The sequence below is a fragment of the Electrona antarctica genome, assembly GCF_951216825.1.
Source record: "Electrona antarctica genome assembly, chromosome: 8".
Lineage (NCBI taxonomy): Eukaryota > Metazoa > Chordata > Actinopteri > Myctophiformes > Myctophidae > Electrona > Electrona antarctica.
Window position 1 is genome coordinate 38968530 of NC_136789.1, and position 20522 is coordinate 38989051.

The 20522-nt window shown below is 42.7% G+C and overlaps 1 protein-coding gene across 1 annotated transcript; it reads right to left on the bottom strand.

The window, feature by feature from the left end:
• Positions 1-1537: 1537 nt before the first annotated feature.
• LOC306928761 (NACHT, LRR and PYD domains-containing protein 1-like) lies at positions 1538-20517 on the bottom strand (the record flags this gene model as incomplete). Its single annotated transcript, XM_079509033.1, has 13 exons — positions 1538-2241; positions 3088-3332; positions 4249-4281; positions 5724-5877; positions 7993-8112; positions 9143-9387; positions 10077-10291; positions 11868-11917; positions 12451-12490; positions 13689-14180; positions 15238-15366; positions 18154-18330; positions 18773-20517. 12 exons carry the CDS (start codon positions 20515-20517, stop codon positions 3088-3090), a joined length of 3645 nt encoding a protein of 1214 aa, XP_079365159.1. The 3' UTR covers positions 1538-2241.
• Positions 20518-20522: the final 5 nt, after the last annotated feature.

Here is a 20522-nt window from a genome sequence, read left to right on the forward strand (position 1 = left end):
TCCAAGACCAGGGTCCGAAATAAGCTTTTTTTTTTCCAGCCTCAGATTTTGTTGGGGGCACGACATAGCGTAACCAAGCATTTGATCTGAGGTTGAGAGAGTTTTGGACAAGTTCAAATTTAGAACCAATGTAACGTGGTAGATTACCAAGAATGGCTTTATAAATGAGAATTGAGAATTCCACTCTTCAAAGTCGGCGCTCGTAGCCTCGTAAAGGCAGTGACGTCCCTTAAAAGCGACAGGTTCTCTGTCTGCCGTCTCCCCTCTGCTCCGTTAACATTATGGTTAACTCATTCAAGTGGTAAATTAAATGTGAAATACATCCTCTATTGAGAAAACAACAATATATGTTGACAAAGACACTAGGCTAACTACTGTTGAATTTCAATGGACTTCTACGGGCTGGCCTGCAGTACACCGTTCTAATGGACCAGAAGTGGGGACGCTGTCTCATTTGGGGGCGTGAAATGTGTAGTCCCCGTGTGGCTCTATGGGCTGTCAATCAGACAGGACTTTTCTGATTGGATGTATGGGCTGTCAATCAGGACTTTTCTGTTTGGATGTATGGGCTGTCAATCAGATAAGACTTTTCTGTTTGGATCTATGGGCTGTCAATCAGATAGGACTTTTCTGATTGGATGTATGGGCTGTCAATCAGATATAGGACTTTTCTGTGTGGATCTATGGGCTGTCAATCAGATAGGACTTTTCTGATTGGATGTATGGGCTGTCAATCAGATATAGGACTTTTCTGTGTGGCTGTATGGGCTGTCAAAGTGTACACTCTCTGAGTTACAGACCCATAAGGGTCCATTTGGTTCCCAACTATCTCTAATTGAGCTAGGGACCCCCTGGAACTCCCTCAAGTACCCCTAGGGGTCCCCGGACCCCACTTTGGGAACCACTGCATTACAAGTCGGTGTAAAAGTGCCATCCAGCCGTTTCTCTAATTTCTTTGACAGTGGACTCTAACCACTTGAACCCCAGCACCCATATTCTGGGGGGAATATTAGACAAAATAGCAGATCTACAAGCTGTAGGAGTATATTTTGGCAACATTGGTGTAGACAGAAAAAAGCAGTCCCAAGTACAGAGACAACTCGGGTCCTGTTTACCAGTGATGGAAGAATTACTCATATGTTTACCTATAAGTAAAAGTATCAATACTGTAATGTAGCCATACTCTGTTACAAAGTAAAAGTACCGTATTCATGGGAAATATATATATACTTTTTTTTTTTTTTCATGGGCGTCAATGGGAAATTGTGACATCACCTATTTATTATTATAATGATCTGTCCATGTTTATTTATTTTAATTAAATCTCTGCGTCGTATATATAGCAGATCTACAAGCTCACATCATGTGTTAAATGACTGGACCATCTGTAAATGGGTGGTGTTGGTGTAAACAGGACATTGAGTGATTTAAGAATGCTTCCAAACTCCAACAACTCATTAAATAAATGTTTGCACAGAACGTTTATTGACATAAAGTTGATCATAACGTGAACAACTGTTTTTTTTTTAAAGAAACAAAGTATTGACAGTGATAAAGTTGAATACAATCATATATAAAAGGACTTTTACAGTTTAATTCATGGTTTAATGCAAATCATCAAATATAAAGGTTTATATGAAAATGTGAATCAAATGCATTAGATATACAGGTTTATCTAAAAATATATCATCAAATATAAAGATGTATATAAAATGTGAATCAAGTATAAAAGTCTATATTCAAGATCAGATATAAGATCAGATATAAGGGTTTATATAAAAATGCATCAAATATAAAGGTTTATGTACAAAGGTAAATAAATATACAGTGTTCCCAGTTTGTGTGAAATGTCACAAATCAAACATACATGAATACATCTGACACTGACATTTAATAATAATCTACATTACATTTACATACCTTTTATTTGTAGCACCTTTCATGACATCTCAGCTCAAAGAGCTTTACAGAGCAATACAAATCACACCTGTGTGAAGTGAGGGGCGCTCTCGTCGCCATACTGTACACCGTCTCATTCCGGCCAATCACAATATGCGTCATGACGAACATAAAAATAATAATAATAATAATAATAATAAAATAAAATCCCATGAACAAGCACGGGACAAAGACTGAGACACGCAAATGGACACGACGACGAAGGGGGACATCTGGTGGACAAGCAGGGAAGCACAGCCGGGACAACAACACTCCTGGTCCATCAACAGCATCACTTACTTCCTAACAGGAAAAGAACAACAACAACAACGCTGCTGTGAATAACAATATCTGTGCAGCAACAACAACGCTGCTGTGAATAACAATATCTGTGCAGCAACAACAACGCTGCTGTGAATAACAATATCTGTGCAGAAACAACAACGCTGCTGTGAATAACAATATCTGTGCAGAAACAACAACGCTGCTGTGAATAACAATATCTGTGCAGAAACAACAACGCTGCTGTGAATAACAATATCTGTGCAGAAACAACAACGCTGCTGTGAATAACAATATCTGTGCAGGGGAAAAAAATATTCACATGAACAATATTGGTGATGAGGATCTATTGAGAGAGATACAAAGCAAAGCCATCTACTAACTGTTCATCAGCTGAGCCAAACTGCTGGCATTTTAATCTACATTTGGAGTCGATAACACCATGGAAAGACTCACTACAGATCAGGATAACACCATGGAAAGACTCACTACAGATCAGGATAACACCATGGAAAGACTCACTACAGATCAGGATAACACCATGGAAAGACTCACTACAGATCAGGCGTCAAGACTTCAGGTTGCCATGATTATGTTGTCGTGGTCGTGGGACCAGGACAACGTTTTGGTCAAACAACGTGGTAGGTTTTCTAACCAGTTAGCATCAAGTGGCTACATTACATTACTAAATATTTACAGGTTCACAAAGAAAAAGTAGGCTAGGGCAATCTTAATCTGTAGATTAACATTGGAATGAAAGTGTGGGGCTCTTGGGAATCAAGAGGATGAATTATAATGATTCATATAGCACTGCCTGAAAAGCTCCATTCTCTTGTAACTTGTAAAAAATAAATAAATGCAAATTACTTAAAGATCATTAAGGAGAGAATTCTCGTGTTCCTGGAGAGCTTTGTGGAAAGTGTCTCTGGCTGTTCTGGAGGTCAGGAGTTCATAGAGTGCCCTCATCATCTCCTGAGGGGTGGGTTTGGACCTCACATCTCTGTAGCTCTCACCGTCGATGATATCCTCCTCAAGGAGTACATCTAGGATGGGACCCACATTCCTCACGTTGCGAATCAGGAAACGCCGATGTTGGTCCACAAAGTGTTTCTCTGAAGTTAAGGAGGATTGAACATTGTTGGTGAAACTATGTGTGAGTGAAACATGTTTAAACTTTCATTTGACATTGTTTTAAAATGGAAAGCCATAGGTCTATAGGAGAAAACAATTCTTATTAAAAGTGTGTCTAAACACTAAAACACTTGATCTCACTACAGTGTCTAAACACTAAAACACTTGATCTCACTACAGTGTCTAAACACTAAAACACTTGATCTCACTACAGTGTCTAAACACTAAAACACTTGATCTCACTACAGTGTCTAAACACTAAAACACTTGATCTCACTACAGTGTCTAAACACTAAAACACTTGGGGCAGTATTATGCGTGTCTTAAGTACCAGGTCTTATTACTTAACTTAAGACCTGGAGGCGTAGTCAATGCTGTTTGGCCACTCAGAATAGCCAAATGGCATTGATCACGCCTCCAGGTCTTAAGTTAAGTAATAAGACCTGGTACTTAAGACACGCATAATACTGCCCTTAGTCTCACTACAGTGTCTAAACACTAAAACACCTGATCTCACTACAGTGTCTAAACACTAAAACACTTGATCTCACTACAGTGTCTAAACACTAAAACACTTGGGGCTGTATTTTGCGTGTCTTAAGTACCAGGTCTTATTACTTAACTTAAGACCTGGAGGCGTGATCAATGCCATTTGGCTATTCTGAGTGGCCAAAGAGCATTGATTTTTTTGTGTGTAAATAACTTTGTAATACTGACGTTTGTGCGACACTCTCTTGAAAACAAAGTAGGCTATTGCATTTTGGGTTTGAGCTTCCCTTTCCGTCTATTAATCAAATTAATCAAGTGAAGTCACTTTAATTCAAGTGGGAGATGACAAAAATAGTTTGTTTTTATTTAAATTATGTATTTTAACAGATCTACAAGCTAGAAACTCACCTGGTGCAGAAGCAGCTGCTCCTGTAGATTGTGCTGCAAGAAATAAAAGTGTTCAAATTATGAACAGAAACTAACCAGAGAGTCTCTACATCGAGGCCCATCTCACCCAAGCATGGTGAAATAGCACGGACTGGCAAGTCCCTACATACTGTAAACCCCCACAATCCCTACATATTACACTACTACTGTTTTGACCGTGAACGTATTGCTATTTCACCGTGTGAGGGGAGTGAGATCGGGTTTGACATGATTTACGATTCGGTTGCAACTCGACCGGGGCAGAGTCGGCTCTACCGAACTTCACAAGGTTCGACGCTACAACTGGCGCGCTTCAGCGTGCTCGGTGGTGTCCCCAAGCCCCCAGTAAGGCTAATCCAACGTTGACGCTGCCACTACCTACTGGCGAAAAGTGGAACTGCAGCACGTTCCATGGAAGTGGACGTGACGTTCCGGGGATAGGGGCCCCTATGTGGAGATAGGGGCCCCTATGTGGAGCATTTCAGTTTCAGTGTAATATGTACGGATTTTGGGGTTTTCTAGGTGTGTATTTGAATTGCCAATCTGTGCTATTTCACCGTATTTGGGTGAGACCGGCTTGCTATATCCCAAGGTTGAATGAAAGTCTATAACTTTACCTTCCAGGGTAATGCCTTGCTACATCCCAAGGTTGAATGAAAGCCCATAACTTTACCTTCCAGGGTAATGCCTTGCTACATCCCAAGGTTGAATGAAAGCCCATAACTTTACCTTCCAGGGTAATGCCTTGCTACATCCCAAGGTTGAATGAAAGTCCATAACTTTACCTTCCAGGGTAATGCCTTGCTACATCCCAAGGTTGAATGAAAGCCCATAACTTTACCTTCCAGGGTAATGCCTTGCTACATCCCAAGGTTGAATGAAAGCCCATAACTTTACCTTCCAGGGTAATGCCTTGCTACATCCCAAGGTTGAATGAAAGCCCATAACTTTACCTTCCAGGGTAATGCCTTGCTACATCCCAAGGTTGAATGAAAGCCCATAACTTTACCTTCCAGTGTAATGCCTTGCTACATCCCAAGGTTGAATGAAAGCCCATAACTTTACCTTCCAGGGTAATGCCTTGCTACATCCCAAGGTTGAATGAAAGCCCATAACTTTACCTTCCAGGGTAATGTCTTGCTACATCCCAAGGTTGAATGAAAGCCCATAACTTTACCTTCCAGGGTAATGTCTTGCTACATCCCAAGGTTGAATGGAAGCCCATAACTTTACCTTCCAGGGTAATGCCTTGCTACATCCCAAGGTTGAATGAAAGCCCATAACTTTACCTTCCAGGGTAATGTCTTGCTACATCCCAAGGTTGAATGAAAGCCCATAACTTTACCTTCCAGGGTAATGCCTTGCTACATCCCAAGGTTGAATGAAAGCCCATAACTTTACCTTCCAGGGTAATGCCTTGCTACATCCCAAGGTTGAATGAAAGTCCATAACTTTACCTTCCAGGGTAATGCCTTGCTGCCAGACCGGTCCAGAGTCGGGGCTCAGTTCCCTTCTCAATTCCATTGAGAAGCGTCCTGCATTGACATCCATAGTCACCAGGAACTTTGCATGGTAATTTGGTCCATAGTCTTCAAAATAAGGGACTGCAGCCTGAAAAACAGAGACTTTTTTAGTGCTACAGTAGTGATTATAGTTGTATACTAATGGTAGTAGTGATACAGTAGTGATTATAGTTGTATACTAATGGTAGTAGTGATACAGTAGTGATTATAGTTGTATACTAATGGTAGTAGTGATACAGTAGTGATTATAGTTGTATACTAACTAGAACTTCGCGGGCCTTTGGCCCGCTCATCCCAGAGTTGCGTTGCCCCGCGTTGCGATACAGAAGTCCACAGATACAGAAGTCGACAGTGACACGCGTTGTATGCAGCTGTTTTGTGTTGCAGCGCGTGTGCGTGTAGTGTTGGTGTTGTTGTTCTTATCCATATATGCGCCTCGGTTCGTCCCGTTTGTTCCACGCCAGGTGTCGATTTTTGCTGTGCTTGTTTTCATAGACGTGGCAACAAATTAGCAACAGTAGCCAATGGGAAAAAAGGATGCAGTGTTGCCAGGTCCGCGAGTTTTAAGCGTGTTGTAGTGTGTGTGAGTAGCGTGTTGTATGGCATTTTTTCTGGGCTTGTTTGCATAGACCTGGCAACAGTGTTCCGTGGCCCGTGTGTGAGTGTGTGCGTGCGGGGGTGTCGGTGCTTGTGGCGTTTTTGTGTTTATTATTGATATTGATATTATTTGTGAGTGTGGAAGGCAGCCGGCTTTAGTGGCAGTGCAATGAGAATTGTTCCGGGGGTGGTGTTGAGTGTCAGTGTGCTGCGCGACATGAGGAGATAGCCGTGGATCGACGCGGAGGGTAAGTCTGTGACGTCACTGTCGTGTGAGTGTAGCGTGTTGCAGTGTGTCAGTGACGTGTGAGTGTCGTATGCAGTGTGTGACTTTGGGTCCCTTTTCCTGGGTTGGGTACACCTTTTCAATTGTATAATAGATGGTAGTAGTGCTACAGTAGTGATTATAGTTGTATACTAATGGTAGTAGTGATACAGTAGTGATTATAGTTGTATACTAATGGTAGTAGTGCTACAGTAGTGATTGTAGCAGCAGTAATAACATTAGTATTGGTAGTAGAGGTGTAGTGGTTATACTAGTAATAATGTTAGTTAGTTAGTAGTAGTGTAGCGCCGGCAGGGAGGCGAACCCGGAACCTCGTATCAGTCAGCCGCGTATGTTACCATTCGGCTAAAGAGCCATGGCCCGATAGGCAAGTAGTAACGCAGCCACCTGTAGTAGTAGTAGTAGTAGTAGCAGCAGTAGCAGCAGCAGCAGCAGCAGCAGCAGTAGTAGTAGCATTAGTAGTAGTAGTAGTAGCAGTAGTAGCATTAGTAGTAGCAGTAGTAGCAGCAGTAGTAGCAGCAGCAGCAGCAGCAAGCAGCAGTAGTAAGTAGCAGCAGCAGTAGTAGTAGCAGTAGCAGCAGCAGTAGCAGTAGCAGTAGCAGTAGCAGTAGCAGTAGCAGCAGCAGCAGCAGCAGCAGCAGCAGCAGCAGCAGTAGCATGCTACTGCTGCTGCTACTACTACTGCAGTAGCAGTAGTAGTAGCAGTAGAGATGTGACGTTCGTGAACGAGTCGGATCATTTGAACGGCTCTTTGAAAGGAACGATGGGATCCGGTTCACAGTAGGGAGCCGTTCCTTTTTAGAGGAGGAGGGGGGCAGGGGGGTTTCAACCAGGGCCGGTCATGAGCAAGCTGGCGCCCTAAGCAGGATACACTGGGGGGGACACTGGGCACTGGGGAGACACTGGGGAGGCACTGGGGAGTCACTAGGGCAGATATTGGGGAGGTACTGGGGAGGCACTGGGGGGACACTGGGCAGACAGAGTTTTTTTTCTTTTTTGCCCCCCCCCCCCACCCATCGGGAACGTCGTTCAAAAGAGCCAGTCTTTTGAACGACTCTTTGAAAGGAACGGATCCCAGAGATCCAGCTCCCTTCAAAGAGCCATAAATCCCATCTCTAAGTAGCAGCAGCAGTAGCAGTAGTAGCAGCAGCAGTAGCAGTAGTAGTAGCAGCAGTAGTAGCAGTAGTAGCAGCAGTAGCAGTAGCAGCAGTAGCAGCAGCAGTAGTAGCAGTAGTAGTGGCGGAGGAGTGAAAATAACAGTTTCCTTGACTCACACTGCTTTACCATACAATAAACAGATATTGTAGGTTTAAAACGTACCTCAGGTTGTACGTCCTGTGAAGGACACTGCAGCACTGACAGACTGTAGCGTTGGTCTGGGATGAGAACACAGTCGGAGGTGACCTTGATGCTTTGATTGTCTTCATGAGCTTCCTTCACCTATAATGACACCAACACAGTTTGATCAGATGGTTCATTCATACCTTCACCTATAATCACACCAACACAGTTTGATCAGATGGTTCATTCATAGTGGCTGGTATGTAGGCAGAGCTGGTATGTAGGCAGATCTGGTATGTAGGCAGAGCTGGTATGTAGGCAGAGCTGGTATGTAGGCAGATCTGGTATGTAGGCAGAGCTGACATTTCTCAGGAGCCAAATGAAATGACCCCCCTAGGCCAGTGGTTCCCAAAGTGGGGTCCGGGGACCCCAAGGGGTCCTTGAGGGAGTTCCAGGGGCCCCCCAGCTATATGATAGTTAGGAACCAAATGGACCCTCATGGCTCTGTAACTCTGAGAGTGCACAAATGGAACCAAATGGACCCTAACGGGTCCATTTGGTTCCATTACCATTCCATTACCTAACAGATATATTTACCTCTCCGTAAGACACATGACTTAACAGATATATTTACCTCTCTGTAAGGCACATTACTTAACAGATATATTTACCTCTCTGTAAGGCACATTACTTAACAGATATATTTACCTCTCTGTAAGTCACATTACTTAACAGATATATTTACCTCTCTGTAAGACACATTACTTAACAGATATATTTACCTCTCTGTAAGTCACATTACTTAACAGATATATTTACCTCTCTGTAAGCCACATTACTTAACAGATATATTTACCTCTCTGTAAGACACATTACTTAACAGATATATTTACCTCTCTGTAAGTCACATTACTTAACAGATATATTTACCTCTCTGTAAGACACATTACTTAACAGATATATTTACCTCTCTGTAAGACACATTACTTAACAGATATATTTACCTCTCTGTAAGACACATTACTTAACAGATATATGTACCTCTCTGTAAGGCACATTACTTAACAGATATATTTACCTCTCTGTAAGACACATTACTTAACAGATATATTTACCTCTCTGTAAGACACATTACTTAACAGATATATGTACCTCTCTGTAAGGCACATTACTTAACAGATATATTTACCTCTCTGTAAGTCACATTACTGGGCAGCAGTAACACACTCAGCGTCCTCCGTATCCGTGACTCTTGACGGAACAGCAACACCTGAGCACGTTTTGGTTTGGGTTGTTGAAAGTAGCTCAAGATTCTTTCCAGGATCCCAAAGAGAGACAGATGGTTCACATTTACAACCACATGAGTCTGGGTCACTCTCTGTGGTTGTAAGAGTTCCAGACCCTCCTCTGTGATGTGGGCCACGGACAGATCACCTGTGGGGAAAATAAAATAACATAGATTCCATTCCATGTAAACAAAATCTTAAAAGAAACACAAGAGATGTTACAGTATCTTAACACAATGTCTAAACCACTTCACCCTTCGCTAAGCCCCACCCACTCCTCTCTGTGCTTCTCACTCATTGACTTACTTGTTATATGATGGATTTCTCCAAATTAACTATATATCATTTTAGTAGCAATTAAGAGCTTCAAAATGTCTTCTAAATCTAGTCGACAAGGCCTGCAGTAGGCTATGAACTGGAACATTTAAATCTATAGTCAACCAGGCCTGCAGTAGGCTATGAACTGGAACATTTAATTCTTCAATAGTCAACCAGGCCTGCAGTAGGCTATGAACTGGAACATTTAAATCTATAGTCAACAAGGCCTGCAGTAGGCTATGAACTGGAACATTTAATTCTTCAATAGTCAACCAGGCCTGCAGTAGGCTATGAACTGGAACATTTAAATCTATATATAGATATAGATATAGACACCATGTGGCTGTTAGCCATGCCCGTCCACACAACTTCTCGTCTTTGCATTGACTTTGTATATAATCACGCCGCTCTAACCATCCAAGTCTCAACAGTGACTCACCAGGTGTGACGTCACAGTGTGGCAGGTGTAGCTGACTCACCAGGTGTGACGTCACAGTGTGGCAGGTGTAGCTGACTCACCTGGTGTGACGTCACAGTGTGGCAGGTGTAGCTGGCAGACAGACTTCTGAGGACACTGGATGTCAAACAGAGGACCTGCAGGAGTCCTTCCTGTTGGCTGGAACCATCTCTCCTCCCACTGAACAGTCCTGTAGAGGACCTCTCCTTCGCCTGTCGTTTTAAACACCAACGCTGTCTCGCTGCACTGGAACAGTCCGGACCTGGCGAACTTGAACCTGTGACCAGTGGTGGAAAAAAGTACTCAAATGTTTTACCTAAGTAAAAGTATCAATACTGCAACGTAGACATACTCCGTTAGAAGTAAAGTCCTGTATTCAAAATGTACTCGAGTGAAAGTACAAAAGTATTGGCATAAAAATGTACTTAAAGTACTAAAAGTAAAAGTACTCGTATGGCAGAATGTCCCATTTCACAAGTTCAAAATGTGTACAAAATCTTGTGAAAATAGCCGATCTACAAGCTCACAATGCGTCGCATCGCGACGCATTGTGAGCTTGTAGACCGGCTATTTTCAGAAAGTGTAAAAACTGTCATTACGACAGCATGAAGGCCCGCCAAAATACACTTTAGTCGACTGAAATCTTATGACATTTAGTCGACTAAAACTAGACTAACACTAAGACATTCCAGGTGACTAAAATGTGACTAAAATAGAAATTTCCTGCCAAAAACACTGGTTGACTGTCCTGTGTTTAGGATAACTCACCTGTACTGATTGGTTGACTAGAATAACTCACCTGTAGTGATTGGTTGACTAGGATAACTCACCTGTACTGATTGGTTGACTAGGATAACTCACCTGTAGTGATTGGTCGACTAGGATAACTCACCTGTACTGATTGGTCGACTAGGATAACTCACCTGTACTGATTGGTCGACTAGGATAACTCACCTGTACTGATTGGTCGACTAGGATAACTCACCTGTACTGATTGGTCGACTAGGATAACTCACCTGTAGTGATTGGTCGACTAGGATAACTCACCTGTAGTGATTGGTTGACTAGGATAACTCACCTGTACTGATTGGTTGACTAGAATAACTCACCTGTACTGATTGGTCGACTAGGATAACTCACCTGTACTGATTGGTCGACTAGGATAACTGACCTGTACTGATTGGTCGACTAGGATAACTCACCTGTAGTGATTGGTCGACTAGGATAACTCACCTGTACTGATTGGTTGACTAGGATAACTCACCTGTACTGATTGGTCGACTAGGATAACTCACCTGTACTGATTGGTCGACTAGGATAACTCACCTGTACTGATTGGTCGACTAGGATAACTCACCTGTAGTGATTGGTCGACTAGGATAACTCACCTGTAGTGATTGGTTGACTAGGATAACTCACCTGTAGTGATTGGTTGACTAGGATAACTCACCTGTAGTGATTGGTTGACTAGGATAACTCACCTGTAGTGATTGGTTGACTAGGATAACTCACCTGTACTGATTGGTTGACTAGGATAACTCGCCTGTAGTGATTGGTTGACTAGGATAACTCACCTGTAGTGATTGGTTGACTAGGATAACTCACCTGTAGTGATTGGTTGACTAGGATAACTCACCTGTACTGATTGGTCGACTAGGATAACTCACCTGTAGTGATTGGTTGACTAGGATAACTCACCTGTACTGATTGGTCGACTAGGATAACTCACCTGTAGTGATTGGTTGACTAGGATAACTCACCTGTACGGATTGGTTGACTAGGATAACTCACCTGTATGGATTGGTTGACTAGGATAACTGACCTGTACTGATTGGTTGACTAGGATAACTCACCTGTAGTGATTGGTCGACTGCTCTGTGTGCACACTGGGTTCAAAAGGGCTCTGAAAGACACAACAAAGCAGACAGGAAACGATCAGTGTCTTTCCTGGTGTTCAGTCAGTGTGATTATTGTGCAGAGCAGAGGGTTCTGTACTCACTATGTCCACTAGAGGGTTCTGTACTCACTATGTCCACTAGAGGGTTCTGTACTCACTATGTCCATGTTGGAATGATGGAGTCTAGAGGGTTCTGTACTCACTATGTCCACTAGAGGGTGCTGTACTCACTATGTCCACTAGAGGGTTCTGTACTCACTATGTCCACTAGAGGGTTCTGTACTCACTATGTCCACTAGAGGGTTCTGTACTCACTATGTCCACTAGAGGGTTCTGTACTCACTATGTCCACTAGAGGGTTCTGTACTCACTATGTCCACTAGAGGGTTCTGTACTCACTATGTCCACTAGAGGGTACTGTATTCACTATGTCCACTAGAGGGTTCTGTACTCACTATGTCCACTAGAGGGTTCTGTACTCACTATGTCCACTAGAGGGTTCTGTACTCACTATGTCCACTAGAGGGTTCTGTACTCACTATGTCCATGTTGGAATGATGGAGCTCATCAGAGTGGAGTCTAGAGACACACACACACACACACACACACACACACACACACACACACACACACACACACACACACACACACACACACACACACACACACACACACACACACACACACACAATCAATAATATATTCCAATGTTAACTTTGAGTGACATGATGCTAAACAGGTGTGTGTGTGTGTGTGTGTGTGTGTGTGTGTGTGTGTGTGTGTGTGTGTGTGTGTGTGTGTGTGTGTGTGTGTGTGTGTATCCTCAGTTCAAATATGATTATTTTGGGGGGTCCTCAGTTCAAATATGAGTATTTGATTATTTTGGGGGTCCTCAGTTCAAATTTGATTATTTTGGGGGGTCCCCAGTTCAAATTTGATTATTTTGGGGGTCCTCAGTTCAAATATGATTATTTTGGGGGTCCTCAGTTCAAATATGATTATTTTGGGGGTCCCCAGTTCAAATAAAATCACACTGTGTGGAGACTTTAAGACATTCTGTCCCCTGGTGGAGACTTGTGTGTGTGTGTGTGTGTGTGTGTGTGTGTGTGTGTGTGTGTGTGTGTGTGTGTGTGTGTGTGTGTGTGTGTGTGTGTGTGTGTGTGTGTGTGTGTGTGTGTGTGTGTGTGTGTGTGTGTGTGTGTGTGTGTCCTCAGTTCAAATGATTATTTTGGGGGGGTCCTCAGTTCAAATATGATTATTTTATTATTTTGGGGGTCCTCAGTTCAAATTTGATTAGTTTGGGGGTCCTCAGTTCAAATATGATTATTTTGGGGGTCCTCAGTTCAAATATGATTATTTTGGGGGTCCCCAGTTCAAATAAAATCACACTGTGGAGACTTTAAGACATTCTGTCCCCTGGTGGAGACTTTAAGACATTCTGCCCCCTGGTGGTTGGACTCTAACACTTCGCCCGACAGTGACGAACTTCTTTATTACATTTGAATTGTATTGAGTCTTAATTTAGTCGACTAAGACTAAATAATGTACAAATTAAAATAGGACTACAATTAAATGGTGTGTTATTCAAAAGACTAAATCAGAATGTGTTGTCAAAATTAACACTGCATTAGTTTGTAGATCTGTGTGTGTGTGTGTGTGTGTGTGTGTGTGTGTGTGTGTGTGTGTGTGTGTGTGTGTGTGTGTGTGTGTGTGTGTGTGTGTGTGTGTGTGTGTGTGTGTGTGTGTGTGTGTGTGTGTGTGTGTCCATTATACTTACTGCTCACACAGACACACTGAGGAGGAGGAGGAGGAGGAGGGGTATAACCTGAACCCAGCATAGAGAGGTCCAGTGGTCTGGAAGGTGTACAGGTGTCTCAGTGAGTCAGAGCACACTGTGTAGAAGGACAGAGTCCCAGCGGGACGGTCCACATACACTGCTACTCTGTTGGAGCCTCTAGAGGGTCTGACAGGGAGGACAGTCCTCTGTCTGTTGTGTCTGACAGAGTAACTGTAACCATTATCACCATCACAGACCAGACTCCAAGACTTGTATCTGTATCCAAACCAACAGTCATCACCAGCTCCTTTCCTGCTGATTGTTCCGTCAGCCACTGCTATACCAACCCTTCCACTGCACTCTACCTCCCAGGAACAGCGTCCAGTCACACTCTGTGAACTCAGAACCTGACGACAGTCATCAAACCTGTCTGGATGATCAGGAGGATCCTGACCCCCTGGCCTCTGTGACCTCAGTGTCAGTGTGACCTTCCTGTTGTCCTCAGACAGAGAGAGGTCACAGTGTGCTGTGTTTGTGTCCAGTGTGAGACGCTGGAAATCTGATGAGAAAACAACACAGTAAACATTCAATCATTCACTGACTGACACTAGCATAGACACACACACACACACACATGCATCGCACGTCAGAACTGAACTTATACCAATATAGACGAAATACATGTTGTTTACGACCAGGTTAGTGAATGAGGCCCATTGTTTCTGTCAAACCACATGACCTCATCTTGATGGTGTTAAGGACCAGGCCAAGAGTAGAGAGCACAAGAGTTTTCAGGACAACATCAACCAAGTATACAACAGTGTGTAAAATGTTAATGTGTGAAGTTGACACAGACAGAAAACTCACGTTTTGAAATGAGTGTAGAATTAAGCCAATCTTCTCCTCCATGTTTCACTCTGTAGGAAGTAGAACAACAATGCATCAATGTCTGACTGTCTAACACAATGTCTCCACTAGCTGACACTACAGTGTTTCACTCTGTAGGAAGTAGAACAACAATGCATCAATGTTCTTTTTTTAATCCAAAATGAGTTAAAAGAGGCAGACTGTCACTATTCACATACTAGAGCATGTCTGAAATAAATGTCAGAGCTGAAATAAGTGCTTAAACATGTAGCTATAGGTGTAATGTTAGAGTCCACAGAAGTGAACATTTCAAGCCTGTTTTCTCAACTCGTTTTCTGCAAGACATTACTCTATAAGCCATATCTCCAAAACTGGTGGGTCAAACTGAACAACCAATATATACATTTGAAGATATGATTCCCTGCTTTCATATAACATGAAATAACTGAAAAATGTAATTAACCTCGGTCAGAGGACCATAACCAGAAACTATCACATATTGGATATGTCTTGTTATTAGATTTAGTTTTTTGTTGTTGTTTAGTTTTGAGTACAAATGCTAGGTTAATATTTCTAGTTTCTTTGAGGCACTGCATTGTTCTCTCTGCATGCTTTGTGACGTCGTGTCAGAGTGAATGAAACACTGCACTGTCCAACATGGACACAGCCCAAGTCTACTCACTTGCAGTTCTTCAGGACTGAATCATTCACCACGTTGAGGCTCAGGTCCAACTCTCTTAGGGAGGGATTAGAGCTTACAGCTGAGGCCAGAGCTTCACAGCATCTCTCTGACAAGAAGCAGTGAGCCAGTCTGAAACACAAGATGGAAACATACATAAATAAATTAATTAATAAATAACACATTTAAATATGCATTATTCCTGGATTTAGAACCTGCTTCCAGCATCTATTAAAGGACTCTCTTGTCCCACTTAGGGTGCCTTCACACCTGGATGCTTTAGTTAAATTAAAACAAACCCTGACCCCCCAAAATAATCATATTTGAACTGGGGACCCCCCAACATAATCACATTTGAACTGGGGACCCCCAACATAATCATATTTGAACCGGGGACCCCCCAAAATAATTATATTTGAACGGGACCCCCCAAAATAATCATATTTGAACTGGGGACCCCCCAACATAATTATATTTGTACCGGGGACCCCCCAAAATAATAATATTTGAACTGGGGACCCCCCCAACCTTGGAAGCACTTGGAGTTGTAGCCATTACATTAATGTGAAAATATTACCAAACTACAAGCTCACAACGCCTCACGGTGAGCTTGCAGATCTGCTATTTTCACAATGTTTGCCTATTTCTTCTGTAATATTAATATGAAATATTATAATATTATTAAGAAGCGTGATAACTGTGGTGTAGCTACAACGGGTCGCAAGTCGAAAAAAGTCAGAAACTCTGTTATATGATGAAGTAGCCAAGTGTGGTTTAGCTTAAAAAAACACTTAGTCCTGACACAACCCTTTGGTGTGGGTTGGGCTTTAGAAATGTGCAGATAGTCTGTATACTGTACACTGTATACTGTAACTTATACTGTTGGTTTGTCTACTGTTCAGTGAGAAAACAATGCTGCACATTAAGCTAATCCTCTGGGGACCCCCTTGGGGGTCCAGACCCTCAGTTTGAGAACCACAGACCTAGACTAATATAATGGTAATTGATTGGTACAGTAGGTAGATGCAGACTATTGATTATGTATTCATGCGTACCACAGTAAAGAACGATAACTGTGGCGCAGCTACAAGGGGTTGAACGTCGAAAATAGCCGATCTACAAGCTCACAAGTGTTGCGTCCTCGACACGCTGCGATTCAATTCAGTTCAATGTTACTAAAGTGTCAACTCACAACAAGTTGTCTCAAGACACTTTACATGTAGAGCAGAGAAGCAACATAGATCCCACCCTGAGCATTAAGACATTTGGAGACAGTGAGCTTGTAGATCAGCTATTTTCGGTGCGCAACCATCTATGTCAAAGTAGCCTGTACATTTGCCTTAAAGGGATATTACACGTTCAATATCAAGCTTATTAACCCTGAGGCCGATTCTCCAAAATGTCTTCTAAATCTGAAAATTTCTGATGTAATAGGCCGCCGACCCCCATCTGAAAACAGATAGCAGATCTACAAGCTCATAGCGCGCCACCGAGCGCGTCACTCGGTGGCGCGCTATGAGCTTGTAGATCTGCTATTTTTCAATAGGGGTTCCCGCCCAGAATGGGTTAAAACACCAAAAGGGGTTCCCGCCAAGAATGGATTAATACATTCTCACCACAGCATTCATATTATATTCACATAATACAGTACATAATAAAACAGAAGTGATGAAAATAAATGTGGTAAATGTATCTTACTTTAGAACTTCCAGTCTACAGTGTGGGCTCTTCAGTGAAGCACAGAGCAGCTCCACTAGTCCTGAGTCCTGCAGGTCGTTTTCACTGAGGTCCAATTCTCTCAAATGGGAAGGATTAGAGCCGAGAGCTGAAGACACAGCTTCAACACCTGTCTTACTGAGCTCACAGCCAACAAGTCTGTAAATGCAGATTAAATAAGAGATTATAAAACAAATGATACCTAAATAATCATATCTGAACAGAGGACCACCTACCTGACAAGGACTTGGAATTGTAGGCATTACATTACATTTAGTTTGACTCGGCTCCACAGATACATATTGTGGAAAATTGCCAAACTACAAACTCACAAAGCCTTGCAGTGAGCTTGTAGATCGGCTATTTTCACAATGTTTGCCTCTTTCTTCCGTAATATTTGACAATTTGGGTAATTAAATTAAAGTAATTTAATTGTACCTTATAGCCCAAACCACACCAAAGGGTCGGGACAAGGTTTATTTTTTTATTTTTTTCAGATCAACTCGATGAGTTTCATTGGTGTGGTTTAGCTTAAAAAAACATCTTGTCCTGACCCAACCCTTTGGTGTGGGTTGGGCTTTAGAAATGTGCAGATAGTCTGTATACTGTACACTGTACACTGTATACTGTATACTGTATACTGTAACTTATACTGTTGTCTACTGTTCAGTGAGAAAACAATGCTGCACATTAAGCTAGTCCTCAGTTTGGGAACCACAGACCTAGACTAATAGAATGATAATTGATTGGTACAGTAGATAGATGCAGAATATGGATTATGTATTCATGCATACCACGGTAAAGCTCGATAACTGTGGAGTAGCTACAAGGGATTCAAGGTTGAAAATAGCCGATCTACAAGCTCACAAGTGTTGCGTCCTCGACGCAATTCAGTTCAATGTTATTAAAGTGTCAACTCACAACAAGTTGTCTCAAGACACTTTACATGTAGAGCAGAGAAGCAACATAGATCCCACCCTGGGCATTAAGACATTTGGAGACAGTGAGCTTGTAGATCAACTATTTGCAGTGCACAACCATGTTGTATGTCGAAGTAGCCTATACATTTGCCTTAAAGGTATATTACACTTTAAATAGCAAGCTTATTAATACATTCTCACTACAGCATTCATATTCTATTCACATAATACAGTACATAATAAAACAGAAGTGATGAAAATAAATGTGGTAAATGTATCTTACTTTAGAACTTCCAGTCTACAGTGTGGGCTCTTCAGTGAAGCACAGAGCAGCTCCACTAGTCCTGAGTCCTGCAGGTCGTTTTCACTGAGGTCCAATTCTCTCAAATGGGAAGGATCAGAGCTGAGAGCTGAAGACACAACTTCAACACCTGTTTTACTGAGTTTACAGCCAGCAAGTCTGTAAATAAGAGATTATAAATACAAATTATACCTAGTTCACTGTCATGGAAGTTAACTGAAAACAAATCGATGTAGTTATATAAAAACGAAATACCAATCTAGATGTAAATAGTATTTAGAGGAGCAGAGTGTGGGATAGACCAGGGGTTCTCAACCTGGGGGTCGCGAGCCCTCAGGGGGTTATTAAAAAACAAACCTATTTGTTTTTCTTTTGTAACTGAATAGCTGGTGAATGGAAATTTTGAGTTTACATACACAGTGCATGCATACACTTTCCTTAATTATTATGATTATATCTGGGTTTCAGTATTTATTTATGATGTATGTTCTCTATTATTAAAGGACAACTTTAGTAAAAGATGCGGATCTACTGAATGTGAAGGGGGTGACCAACTAGATCCTGTGGGGCCAGATGTCATTTCAATGTGTTAACTACTAACCGAGCCTTTTTGCAGTTCCTCACAGCTGGGACCAGTCTCCTTCGCCCCTCCTTTGATGTGTTGTATTTGTCCAGGTCCAACTCTTCCAGAACCTCCTCTGACATCTGCAGCATGACGGCCAGAGCTGAACACTGGGTCTTAGACAGTTTCTCTGTTCTGTTCTCTGACTTCAGGAACTGTTGGATCTCCTGATGTATTGAGTGGTCGTTGATCTCCATCAGACAGTGGAAGATGTTGATACATCTGTCAGGAGAGACATCACCACGAGTTAACATCCACTTCAGGTTCTGGATGGCTTTCTGGATCTCCTCTGGACTGTTCTCTGTCTGACCCAGCAGGCCTCCTAACAGACTCTGGTTGGACTCCAGTGAGAGGCCATGAAGGAAGCGGACTAAGAGGTCCAGGTGGCCATTTTTACTCTTCAGGGATTTATTCATAGCAGCTTTCAGAAAGCCTGAGAGGGAGATGTTACTGTAATAATAACCTCCAATGAATGTCTTCAGTACCTCCATGTTCTTCTGTGTGAAACAGTGGAACAGGTAGACTGCAGCAAGAAACTCCTGGATGCTCAGATGGACAAAGCTGTAGACCGTTTTCTGGAACAGCACACTCTCTGTTTTGAAGATCTGTGTGCACACTCCTGAGTACAGCGCAGCGTCTTTCACATCAAGACCACACTCTTCCAGGTCTCCTTGGTAGAACATGATGCTACTTTTCTTCAGGTGTTTAAACGCCAGCTTGCCCAGATTCAGAAGAACATCCCTGTCAGACTTCATGAGCTGCTGTCGATTATCTTTCTTTTTTTTGTTTATTTTCTTTTTTCTCTTTTCCCCCTCATGAGTCTCATCATACTTCTGCTTCTTCGTGTTTGTCTGAACCAACAGGAAGTGGCAGCACATCTCAGTCAGGGTTTTGGGCAGCTGTCCTATCGTGGTGAGTGTCCTCAACATGTCCAGCAGAACGGTAGCAATGATCCAACAGAAGAGTGGGATGTAACACATGATGTGGAGGCTCCTCGATGTCTTCAAGTGTGAGAGGACTCTGTCGGCCAGCTTCTCTTCACTGAATCTCTTCCTGAAGTACTTCTCCTTCTGGGGGTCTGTGAACCCCCGCACTTCTGTCACCATGTCAACACATGCAGGAGGGATCCGATTGGCTGCTGCAGGTCTGGTGGTTATCCAGAGGAGGGCGGAGGGGAGCAGATTCCCCTTGATGAGGTTTGTCAAAAGAGCATCCACCGATGATGTCACTGTTACATCAGAGATGATTTCATTTTTGTCGAAGTGCAACGGAGACCTGCTTTCATCGAGGCCATCAAAGATGAAGCAAACTTTCCAGGCAGCGAGCTGCTCTGCTGTGACCTTCTTTAACGTTGGGTGGAACTCATGGATCAGGTTGAGAAGACTGTACTGCTTATCTCTGACCAAGTTCAGCTCCTGGAATGAAAAGAGAACCAGGAGATCTATATCTTGATTCTCCAAACCTCTTGCCCAGTCCAGAGCAAACTTGCGCGCAGAGAATGTTTTTCCGATGCCAGCGATGCCATTGGTCAGAACTGTTCTGCCAGGGAACAGGATCTTAAGGATTTTACAGCAGTTGATTGGATCGTCATGGAAGGTCTTCATGTTGGAAGTTCTCTCAAGCTGTATCACCTCATGTTGGCTATTAACCCCTTCACTCTGTCCCGCTGAGATGTAGAGCTCTGAGTAGGTGCTGGTGTGGGAGGTTCCAGACTCTTCCGTCATGTTGT